General features: G+C 35.0%; 1 protein-coding gene across 14 annotated transcripts; it reads right to left on the reverse strand.

Moving 5' to 3' along the window:
* Positions 1-3,632: 3,632 nt before the first annotated feature.
* On the reverse strand, positions 3,633-7,325 carry LOC142171546 (uncharacterized). Of its 14 annotated transcripts, none has more exons than XM_075234294.1 (6): positions 7,138-7,325; positions 6,583-6,620; positions 5,497-5,571; positions 4,681-4,751; positions 4,447-4,549; positions 3,981-4,345 (listed from the first exon to the last, which is right to left on the reverse strand). In XM_075234294.1, the coding sequence occupies exons 2-6, from the start codon at positions 6,615-6,617 to the stop codon at positions 4,261-4,263; spliced, it is 369 nt and encodes a 122-aa protein (XP_075090395.1). In that variant the 5' UTR covers positions 6,618-6,620; positions 7,138-7,325; the 3' UTR covers positions 3,981-4,260. The 14 variants fall into 14 exon arrangements, 4 of the variants coding, with proteins under 4 accessions (XP_075090395.1, XP_075090394.1, XP_075090393.1 ...); XM_075234293.1 differs by having other exon boundaries at positions 6,583-6,649; XM_075234292.1 differs by having other exon boundaries at positions 6,583-6,743; positions 6,978-7,318.
* Positions 7,326-12,487: the final 5,162 nt, after the last annotated feature.

A 12,487-nucleotide genomic window follows, 5' to 3' on the forward strand; every position in this document is an offset into this window, starting at 1 on the left:
TCAAAAGCTTTAAGTTGGAAGAATTGACTAAAAGTTGATTTTGAGTAAAAGACCTCGAAATCGAGATTTGAAGGTTCCAATAGGTTCGTAAGATGATTTAGGACTTGAGCATATATCTGGATCGGGTTTTGGATGACCCGAGAGTGTTTCGGCACTTGTTGTGGAAAGTTGGTATTTTGGAATGATTTCATAAATTTGGATTGAAGTCTATTTTAATGTTATCGATGTCCGTTTGGGATTCCGAGTCTGGGAATAGCTCCGTATGGTAATTCTGGTATTGGGAGAGCATCCGGATGTGGATTTGGAAGTTTGTAGGTCATTTCGGGGTCACTTGGCGAAAGTTGAAAATTGAAGGTTTTTGAGAAGTTTGACCGGGAGAGTACTTTTTGATATCGGGGACGGATTCTGATTCCGCAAGTTGGAGTAGGTCCGTAATGTCAAATGTGACTTGTGTGCAAAATTTGAGGTCAATCGGAAGTGATTTGATAGGTTTCGGCATCGAATGTAGAAGTTTGAAGCTTCAAAGTTCATTAGGTTTGAATTGGAGGGTGATTCATAGTTTCGATGTTGTTTGGCGTGAATTGAGGCCTCGACTAAGCTCGTAATGTGTTTTGGGACGTGTTGGTATATTTGATTGGGTTCCCGAGGGCCTCAGATGGATTCCGGATAGTTAACTGATCGAGTTTGGACTTGGAAGAAGTGTTGAGGCAGCTGATATCTGGTGCAATCGCACCTGCATGAAAAGAGACGCAGGTGCGGCGATGTGGTCGCATAAACGATATTTGGACGGAGATGGTATGGCCGCAGATGCGAAGATGTTTCCGCATCTGCGAGCACGCAGATGCGAGGAAAGCTCCGTAGAAACGGAATGCGAGCTGGCAGCTATAGTCGCAGAAGCGGAAGGTCTCCGCATGTGCGGGACCGCAGATGCGGTGAAGCGGTCGCAGGTGCGGTAGTCGGGCTGGGCAGTGTTTTTGTTTTAAACAAAGGGGTTGGATCAATTCCATTTCATTTCGTCCATGGGAGCCGATTTTGGAGCAATTTTGGAGTGCCATCTTCATCAGCTATTATGTGGTAAGTGATTTCTTCACATTGTGAGTTAAATACATGGTTTTTATATGGATTCAAGCATGAAAATTTGTAAAAATTTGGGGTTTTGAAGAAAAATCTAGAAATTGGTATTTTTGGATTTTGACCACGAAATTAGATATGGAATTTGGAATGAATTATATATTTGAGTTCGTGGGGTTATGCGTAATATTTATCTTTGAAAATTTTCGGAATCCGGGCACGTGGGCTTGGGAGTGATTTTTATCGACTTTTCGAGCGGAGTTGGAAATTATTGTAAATTGAATTATAATGAGTATTAGAGTATATATTTATGGATTTGCACCTTTATTGACTAGTTTTGGAGCGATGGGCATTGGTTTGAGTTGTTGGAAAGGTTTTGGAGCCGGTTATGGAATTTCGGAGCGAGATAAGTCTCCTTTCTAACCTTGTAAGAGGGAATTAACCCCATAGATGAATTAAATTATTATGTGCTTCTATTTGTGGGGGCTACGTATGCACGAGGTGATAAGAGTCTGTGCGTAACTACTATTATACTTATGTCCGGGTAGTCTAGGACCCATATCATATTGTAATTGCTATATTGTAAAAAGGTTAAACTTCATTTACTTGACCGTTCAATGAGAATTTAAAATTCTTGGAATATTTTCCCCATAATAAATCTTAAATTGGTTGTTTAATGTGTTTTTCTCTTTTGTGGAGCGGGCCGAACGCCTCGGTAGCATATAGATGTATCTATGGTTCATGTCGTTCGACCCTTGGCAATGCACAGTTTAAATATATAGTGGATCGGGTCATACGACCTCGTCATATTTTGCGCATGATAAATCTTTGAAACCAATTATAATTGGTATTGCTTCTTTGGCTTGAGATATAAAATGTTAAATGACGAGAATAAGTTTGGAAGAATTTCCTATTAATAAAAGAGTTGTCCACTCACTTCTTGTTATTGAGTTTACAGCTATTTCATACAATCCATGCTTAAGTATAATAACGGTATTTATTGTTAGCCCATAGTAAGTGTCGGAGTCAACTCCTCGTCACTACTTCTTCGAGGTTAGACGGGATACTTACTGGGTACACGTTGATTTACGTACTCATACTACACTTGCTGTACATTTTTGTGCAGGTGCATATATGTCTAGTGGCCTTGTGGGCGCAGAGGCGCGGTTATTGTGGGGACTTAAGGGAGCTTCATTCTATACTACGATCCGCAGCCACCAGAGTCTCCTTCAGAGTATTTATATTTTTTCTGTCTAATTTGTATTCCGGACAGGTGCTGTATTTTATTTTACTTCCAAGTTGATGCTCATGCACTTGTGACACCGGGTTTTGTGGTGATTATGGGTTGTTTGGTATTGAAATAGTGAAAATATTTTTAATTACTCTGTAAAGCCCATCTTTTATTATTAAATTGAAGGAAATCAAATACTAAAATGAGTAATTAAGTTAATTAATTATTGTTGGCTTGCCTAGCAGCGGCGTTAGGGGCCATCACGACCTATAATGGATTTTGGGTCGTGACACATATAAAATAAATCATAGAGTAATAACTAATCAGTGTACATTTATTCCATAAAACAACATAATGGAGTCATATTCCCAACTACAGAAATACAACAAACTCGCAAACTTCTGTGTGCGATTTCAACAAACTAAAAAAGAATAACAATTCCTAATTATTTCTTTTGAAAAAAGGGATATAATTAGGAAGAGCTAATGTCTTTGTGTATTGAAATGTTAAAGTTTAAATTTAGTTTGTGGTGTTAATGCTCTTATTAACATTTTCCTTTATAGCCTCTATGGATTCTTCAGGTTTTTCCTTCACTATATTCCCGACTGCTTTCGTCTTGCGCATCGCCTTTTATACACACATCGAAAATAAGTATTAATTGATAATTACTTGAAAACAACAACAACAACAACAACAACAACAACAACAACAACAACAATAACAACAATAACAACAACACAGTATAATCCCACTAGTAAGGTCTGGGGAGGGCAGTGTGTACGCAGACCTTACCCCATACCTGGGGTAGAGAGGCTGTTTCCAATAGAGCTTCGGCATCCTTCCCTCCAAGAACTCCCCACCTTGTTCTTGGGGTGACTCGAACTCACAACTTCTTGGTTGGAAGTGGAGGATGCTTACCATCAGAGCAACTCATCTTATCCAGGGTACTTGAAAATTGAAATAATTTATAAACTATGAGTAATACTTATAGTATAACAGATTATACAATCATATCATTAAAATAGAGTCACAAGTGAAAAACAGATTGGGAGAAAGAGAGAGAAAATGTAATGCGTTGATGATTTCACAGAAAACGAAACTTCAAACTTACACCACATTTGTTGCTTTTCACTACTATATAATTGCCAAATTTACCAAAATACATACAAGCAACTATGCAACAAAGAATGAAAACAGAGGCAAAAAGAAAACTTCAAAATGTGGTATGCTGATGGATGATGAGATACGCTAGGGTAGTTTTGTCAAGTCACTAAAAATGTTATGTAACAGCTGCAGCATAATTACTTTTCGGCCAATCATGTTGCTCAGCTTTTCAGAAATTACTAAAATACCCTCAGTTATGCCAAGCAGGCATGTTGACCTCCTGTGTGTTATTCCCCTTTATAAGATAGTACTAGTTGGCGGTAGCCCGGGCGGTGCCCGGGCCCAAGGAGCTTATACATTTTTGATTTAACATTAAAAAAAAATTGTTTAAAGACTAAAGTAAAATTGAACAAAATCTATTCGGTTTGATTCAAAATCTATACAATTGATTAACTTTCTTCTTGTTGCTGCAATTCTATCAACTATATTAGGTCCCTAATAGTTGTTGACTTGTCGTGCTCTTAGGAAGCAGAGCGTATTTGCCTTGAGACCGAGACAATAAGTTGGTCTGGAAAATACAAAAGTAAAAAATGTTTTAGCACATGTGCGTAATACAAATTATCAGAATAGAAAAAGTAGAAATTAACACATCCGTGCATTACAATTTATTAAAATAAATATTTTTTTTTAAATTCTCTTTAAATTCTTGATTGTAACATACTTTACCGTCTATTAACCTAAATTATTGTCTTACTTCCATACATTTTAACAAAAGAGAAGGGATAATGTATTGGGTATAGTCAATACATTGAATTATAATTTGTGTCTGAATTTGTTTGACTTGCATTATAGTCTTACATGTGATTAGTGCAAATGAAGTATTCTGTACAGGAGCTGCACTTGGTGTTGCACCAGTAGGTGTATAAGGAACCATGATAGCTGAGATAAAAATATTTGCTAGTGCTAGAAGTTAATGAATGTTTTTCTGTAGCATCAAATCTTATGATGTTTAAGAGTCTTATAGAAAATGAATTATGTACCATTTCTCTCCATGTGATATATGTTGTCTAAGGCATTTATCACTATTTTTCCACCAAGATATGAACGTTCTTGATCTGCTCAATTTAGGCGTTGTCCATCTTTCTGTTATTTGTAGGCATATAAATTTATTACTAAAGTAGAGACATATTAACACAATAACATGAAATATAAAGCATAATTATTTAGCATGATGAATAAGCATATGACAATAGACTAAAGAAGTGCAGAATCACCTATTTTAGTCAAAGTCATGTATTCTAGTTTAAGCATTGTTTCTGCTTCCCAGGCCAGCACTTTGAAGAACCTGTGAAATCAAAATAGTGTGGCCATTATATTTCCAAATAAATTTATCAAAAAATAAAAACATAGAAACGTGGACAAGATGTAAACATGTAGGTTTACACTATTATAAATTTACATATCCAGAACAATGTCCTTCCTTAGACATAAAGATCTTTTTGAATCATTTTTTTTGTTCCTTTAATGATCATTTATCAATTAGCAATATTGTAGGGCTGGTGATAGTCATTATTTCTTCTAATTTGTACTGTAGTTCTATTTGTGGTTCATTCAAGGATAAATATTTTGCTGACGAATAAGGATTAGCTAAATTAATTTCTAAAGAAAATCATTTTAATTAATACTGATACAGGACTTTCGATGAAATGCAACAATTAACTCTCGAAGAAAATTAGAAAAATGAAGTGATACTCAGTTGTGCAGACATGTAAGTTTGCCTGTGTAGAGAAAATATCATAAGGGACCATCTGGGTTTACTCCTCTAATCATGTAAACCAAAAATTCGAAGAGCAATCTGTTGCAAATTGCCACAATGGAAGACTAAATAATCAGAAAAATATTTTAAATATTCTGACGGCTTTATATTTAATTTATTGTGCAGTACATTTTAATATTTCAGGAAAATTCCCAAATCAGGAATGTTTACCTGTTAGTCCTAACTATATATATAGAAACCCAGAGTAGGAGTCGAACCAAAGTCCAAAATTGCATCTATAACTAAAGATATTAAAAGATTAATCTGATCATACCGGATATCGACGAAAACCCTCGATGGGTTAACTTTGCAAACAAAGTATACTTTACATATTCTCTCTATGAAATCCCTACGGGAAAAATAGATAAATTTTGAGAGAATCCATTCATAACCCCACGGAAGAATTAGGAGAAAGAATAGACGAAGAATACTTTGAACGGGAACAAAAGTTGTGCAAAAGAAAGTTCTGGCAGGGCAGGTATTTGACTTGGTCATGATTGAAAGTTTTTAAGGCCAAAAATTGGGGTGAAAATTAGCCACTTTATGCCATCACTACATTATGCTTGACTCGACTTATCAATACTATGCATCATTCATTACTTGTTCTGTAGGCCCACCACGAAGAAGTTCATAGAAACAAAGTTTTATAAAATTATGGTTTTCCCTACATGTATATCAGTAACAACTACTGAATAGTATAGTATATATAATCAACATTTTAAGGAAATTATGATTGGAACCCACAAAAGGTAATTTCAAATGCCTCGTCGTAAAGAAATTTAGGGATAGAAACTGCTGAAATTTATGCTGACACATAGTTATGACAGATACTCCCAACAATTCAAATCTCATCAACATGTTCACCGAGCATTGTCGCTAAAAAAACTTCACTTTCAAACATTAACAAAATCATCACTTACTATATTTCTATTGTAAATTCAACAAACAGTAGCCCATGTAGGTTGAACAATAAGGTAAACAGATACATATCAGGATACAACAGGTACATCCAATTGGCATAAAAATCATAACCTTAAATATACAAAATTACACTTGATATTCTCAGGTAGAGAACTTCCCCTTTCTGCATCAATTTTGAATCTATATAGTTATTGGTGTTGCTAGAGCGTATATTTTTAAGATAGTAAAATAAAAATAACAGATGCTTTAACAAATAGAGAATACTACTTAGACTTCAGTTGTGCTGACCAATTAACTTCCGTTTTTTTCTCTTTTGAGGATAAATTCAAGAAGCAGCACGACAAAACTAAGATTTTCATGTAACTAAACCATTCAATCTAACATTACTGGAAATAATTCATATACAAAATAGCTATATATAAGGAGTAGCAATTTTTACCTCTTTATTTTGTTCCAAGTACTACTTGTCTTCATCTCCTGGTATACATGAAGTTTATAATCTAACTCTGAAGGAGAGAGATAGATTAACAAGCATATGCAAATTTGGTTTGTTTCTTTGACCGGAATATATTTTTTCACAAGCTTATTACCACAAGATAACTGTATTTATAACATTCAAACCAAAAAAGGAGTCAGCAGACCCTAAGTAACAAATTTATTGTTCATTCTACTGGTATAAATAATAAAAATGTAATACCCCGTTGGGGTTCAGTCTTTTAATGACCAATCTTTTAAAGAAAGTAAAATAGAAGGGAAAAAATGAAGAGAACTTAGAAGTCACGTAAGAAATTCAAAATAAACAAATTAATAACAGAGAACAAATCAGAACCCAACCTCAGTTTGTTTTCACCTTTCTGAAACGAATCTTAAGACTAAACTGAAGAAAAGATTGATAATCAAGCCAAAACCCCAAAGACCTAATATTTTTGCATAAGAAGAAAAAGTAGAACAGAAAGCACAAATAAAATGAAATGCTGGAGTGATTGGAATAAACCTGCTCTTTGTAGTAGATGTTTCGTTGAATTATTAGGTGAGGTCTGCTGGATTTTGGGGCAATTGATGCTGCCCTCTTTCCTTCATGTGGAATAATTTGGAAGTGGATGCTTCTAACAAGTGTTGAATGGAGTTTTTAGGTTTGGGGAATTGAGAGTCCACGCGTTGGTCAAGAAAGAGTCACCAATTGAGCTGTAAATTAATAAATTACAAAATTACCCCAGAAAAAATAGAAAATTCAAGGGAACACACACGTTGACGGAGAGGTGCCTGTGTTCCCTCTTCTAATAAGTAGGAATTCCATTTTATACAATATAGATAGAAAGTAGATATATATCTATTAATGATGGAGTAATGACACGATCGGCGGGAGCCTAAGTCCACTAAGGCAATGGACGGCCCCAAAATCTATAAATAATATATATGATATTTAATAATTATGCATGATTGATAGAATTTTTAAATCATTTGGTTAAAATAGTTATAGCTAAAAGTTATATACATCTTAAATTATAGTTACTTGTTGTTTTTTGTCTTTAATTCATCCCAACTTAAATTGATCTTCTTACAATGTTAGTTTAGAAATATTTTCTTAATTCTTTGAGTGCCTTTGTAAATATTTTTCAAGCTACTTTGATAAGGAACTATTAAAATTTATCCTTAACACTGAATGACTCTTGAAATATAGTAGTAACTATAATATTATTTGTTTCAACTTATATTTAGAATTAAAAGTGCTAAGAGAAATTGTATAAGTAGAAGAATACTCTAACTAGAAACTCAATCAGGTAAAAAGTGTTAATTCAATTACCGTTAACAATTTCTATATCACTTACCTCGGTTGAAAAAGTTTTTCAAAACTAAATCAGTAAAGTTCAACATAATAACACAAGAGAGATTAAACAAATTGGTTAGACATTGACAATAATTGAAACTGATTATAGTGTCTTTAGATTTCGATAAATTATAAGAGTAAAAAAAAAAAAATTAAGACCGTATTTTTTATTTTCACCTTAGGCCCCATATTACGTCGAGCCGCCCCTGAGTAATGAAATAGTCTTACAACTCTCTTTTTTATTTTTGGAAAAAAATAAGCTAATATATAAATTTAAATATTGTTCGTACAACTAGACATGCTCCTCTGAGCATCAAAGTTGCCAAGGTTAGCCAAAACATTAGAAACATCACTAGAGATAGATCTACGATATGTAGCTCCTGAAATATCCAATATAAGACTAGGCAAAATAGTAGATGGTGGTAGTACTAAAACAGTAGGACCACCAATTTTTTCAATTTTCAGTCCTTTCTTAGCTAGCAAGTCAGCCACTTTGTTTTGCTCTCGAAAATAGTATTTTAATTCCGGATCTCCTAATTGTTGCCTTAGTTTCCTGCAATCATATAAGATAGATGTATATTGTCGGGATTTAGTTGTGAACATGTTAATAATCTCTGTTGAGTATGTATCGACCTCCAGAGGATGAAGGCCATGAGCATAACCTAATTTTAGACCATGTAGAAGTGATACGAGCTCGCTATATGTATGATCAGATTGAGAAATCTGCATGTAGTAGCCTAGCACCCAATCCCCTTTGCTATTTCGAAAAACTTTGCCACTACCTCATGCTCCATCTTTAAATTCTCCATAAATATTGAGTTTGAATTGATTTTGTTTAGGAGGATGCCATTTGACGTGGAGAGCTAGAGGTGGTTTGGTGCTGCTGTTATTTCTTGCTATAGCAACATACTTTGTAGCTCGCATATGTACCAAATCAAAAGAAGTAGAGGTTGTGAGGTTATTGTAGAGGTTGTTATTTCTAGTGATCCAAATATGCCAAAGACAAAAGAGAAATAATTCTTTCCATGTGTAGATTGCATTTGGTAATATAAGAAGGGGGTTTGCAATATTGTCCAACCAATGTTGGTGATTGCCAAGAGTGTGAATACTAGTGATACCAAGTCTTTTCCAAAAGGATTTAACAACCACACAGTCTATAAAAATATGATCAAGGATTTCTTCACAAGATCTGCAGGTGAAACATTGTCTATCAATGCTAATGCATATTGAGTTTAAGTAGACTCGAGTTTGTAAACGATTATGATAACATAACCAAATGAAGAATTTTATTTTATTTGGTGTCTTGAGCTTCCAAATCCAATAGAAGTTAAGAGTATTTGGGTGGCTAGATTTGATAAGCGTCTGAGCAGTGTTTTAGCTGAAACAGCCGGTGTTTGTTAGTTTCCAAATTGGCCTATCTTCATGTTCAGGGAATAATGGTAGTTGAACACTATTAATAGTGTTAAGTAAGTGGGAGGGTAGGTCAAAAGAGATATTTTTGAGGTTCCAAGATCCATTTTCATTAAGGTATGCAATATTTAGAGCATGTTCAGTAGCAGTTAAAGGACCCTCTATAGTATCTCTAAGAGTGGGAGTATTGGGTAACCATTGGGTATGCCAAAAATTAATGCTTTTACCATCTCCAATGATCCAACGGATACCTTGGTTACAAAAGTACCATCCCTTAAGAATGTTGCTCCAGATAATTGAATCAGTTCTACGTTGACGGGGATAAGTTTGGGACTGAAAGTTTCTATGAGAGCAATATTTATTAATGAGGACTCGGGCCCAAAGGGAATGGGGTTTTTTAAAAAGTCACCAGGCAAGGTTCGTGTGAAGAGTTAAATTTTTGTTTTCAACACTAACTATACCTAGTCTACCATTATTCTTGGTATCAATCAAGGTGTGCCAATTAACAAGATAAAGCTTGGATTTTTTAGCAGTAGATCCCCATATGAAATTACGCTGAGTTCGATCAATGAGTCTATTGATATTTTTGGGGAGTTTGTGGTATTTCATAATATGATTTGGAATACTATTAAGAGTAGAGGTAGCAATGGTAGTGCGACCTGCCATATTAAGGAATCTAGTCTTCCAATCTGTAAGCTTCTTATTCATATTATCAATGATAAATTGGAAGTCTCTTGACTTTGGTTTTTGGTGGAAAATAGAAAAACCTAAGTATCTACCGAAAGTGGAACTTTGCTTAACTTGGAGGGCATGAGACAGAATTTCCCTGATAGTGGGATCACAATTTGCAGAGAAAAGGACTTTTGATTTATCAAAGTTTATTTTTTGACCAGACAACGCACAACCAGTTCTACTAATTTTGATAGGGTTCCAATTACCTAGATCCACCTCATGACAGATATTTCTAGAGAGCATTTCTAAGCAAAGTATAAAGATGTAGGGAGACATGGGGTCTCCTTGTATGATGCCTCTACTAGGGGGACAAACTCAGTTTTACTTCCATTGATAAGGATAAACATAGTGGAGGAAGTAATACAAGGCATAATAAGTTTAATAAGATTCAGAGAGAATTGAAAAAAGTGAGTGTGCGATGTATGAAAGACCATTCCAATCGATCAAAAGATTTTTCAAGGTCGACTTAAGAATCATGTTAGCTTTTGAACCTTTCATCTTTTGGTAGTGGTTCACAACTTCTTGAACAATGATCGCACAGTCGGCCGCTCTTCCAGTATTTCTTATAGAAAAAAAGGTGTAAACCATCTGGTACGGGTGCTTTGAAGAGCTTAAAAGATGTTAAAGCCTCTAAGATTTCATGGTCACGGAGGTCTTTTCCTAAATGTATTTTGTCTGAATCTGTGAGAATGAGAAAAGGTTAATGATTGTAGTGATTAGCGGCGTCAAGATGAATAGTGGAATACAAGGCTTTGAAGTAGTTGAAAATACGGGCTTCTATATTGGCTTGGTCATAAATCAAGTTCCAGTATCATTTATAAAAGAGATAATACGGTTTCTTCTTCTTCGATTACTGGTCGAGATGTGGAAAATTTTAGTATTTGGATCTCCATCAGCAATCCAGTTTATACGAGATTTCAACTTCCAGAACTCTTCTTCTAACCTAAGGATATCATTAAAGTCTTTTATTAGAGAGATTTCAATACTATGGAAGAATGAGCTAGTGGCATACTTGGCAGAATTTTGTATACCAATAAGTCTAGCTAATATAGTTTTTTTTTAAAGTAAAAATATTTCCAAAAACATTCATGTTCCACCAGGTAATGTTATATTGAAAAAGTGAGGTAGCTTATAGGAGATAAAGATTACTATTCCAGGAGTCATTAATAATATTAACAAGATCGGGATGCGAGCGCCACATGGTTTCAAATCTGAAGGGCTTGATAATACTAGTAATATTATTACCACAGAGATATAATGGTAAAGGGTTGTGATCAGAATAAGTTAAAAATATTAAGCCAATCATCATTAATGAAGCAGCTGTCAAGTCTTTCAAGAATCAAATCATTCCAAGTTCGTTTATTAGACCAAGTGTACTTGCTCCCCTAAAAACCTAGATCAAATAAGTTACAGTTGTTTATACATGACCAAAAAATATCTTCTCTATTATTATTAACCTGTCTACCACCCCATTTATCATTGGCAGTGAGCACCTCGTTGAAATCACCACAAATAAGCCAAGAACTATTATAAGTTTCACGAAGAGCTATAAGATTATTCCACAGAATTTTGCGATAATTAAATAGGTTACTAGCATAAATCACAGAAAAGAGCTATGGTTGAGTTGAGGAATATACCTTAACCATTGTTTAAATTTCTTGGCTAGTAACGGCGATTCTATCAATGGTGATAAGTCTACTAGACCAAAGGAGCACAATACCACCTGAGCGACCATTTGCTGGCACTTCGATCATATCCGTGAAAAGGAAATCATCTCTAAGGGTTTGGTGATTCTCCATCTTTGTCTCTAGGAAAGCAACTAGGCAAGGCTTTTGATAGTGTAACATAAATCCAAAATTTCTTCTAAAATCAGAATTATTGGAACCTCTACAGTTCCATATGACAAAGTTAGTGTGGCTATTCATTGGGGCTAATGGATTGTTTAGGTTCACAGGGCTCACAAGGAATAAGCCCCGACATGGTTTCATTTGCATGATGGAAACATGCTTTTTTCCTTGGTTCCCCCTGAATATTTGAATGCCTTGAACTCAGCAAGTGAGGAGTTCGGTGAGTTGTACTCCTATGTTTATCTCTCATTTTTGAGTCACTACTAGTGTTGGTGGTTGTGACATGGACGCCAACACAAGTACACTTAGTTGATCTCCTGTTGGTAGTAATTGATGTAGAGTTGGTGGATTTAAAGTGAAAATAAGTGTGAGATGGTTCCATATTACTTATTGGGACAGGGGAACTGCTTAGAGAATCTGCAATATATGAAGGTTTGGTAGATTGATCTAGTTTCTCTATTGTGTTAGATTGAGAGTTGGTCACAGGATTGTGGAGAAGTGGGTATTCGTGTGAAAGGTTAGGGGGT

Source organism: Nicotiana tabacum, chromosome 17, assembly GCF_000715075.1.
Source record: "Nicotiana tabacum cultivar K326 chromosome 17, ASM71507v2, whole genome shotgun sequence".
Taxonomy (NCBI): domain Eukaryota; kingdom Viridiplantae; phylum Streptophyta; class Magnoliopsida; order Solanales; family Solanaceae; genus Nicotiana; species Nicotiana tabacum.

Excerpts from the sequence above, each read along its gene's own strand:
- LOC142171546 (XM_075234294.1), bottom strand. The coding sequence starts at position 6,617 with ATGAAGACAAGTAGTACTTGGAACAAAATAAAGAG. Across the intron at positions 4,752-5,496 it reads AGGGTTTTCGTCGATATCCG|GTTCTTCAAAGTGCTGGCCT; the intron begins GTATGATCAGAT and ends TTGATTTCACAG. Across the intron at positions 4,346-4,446 it reads ATATCACATGGAGAGAAATG|CTATCATGGTTCCTTATACA; the intron begins GTACATAATTCA and ends TTTTTATCTCAG.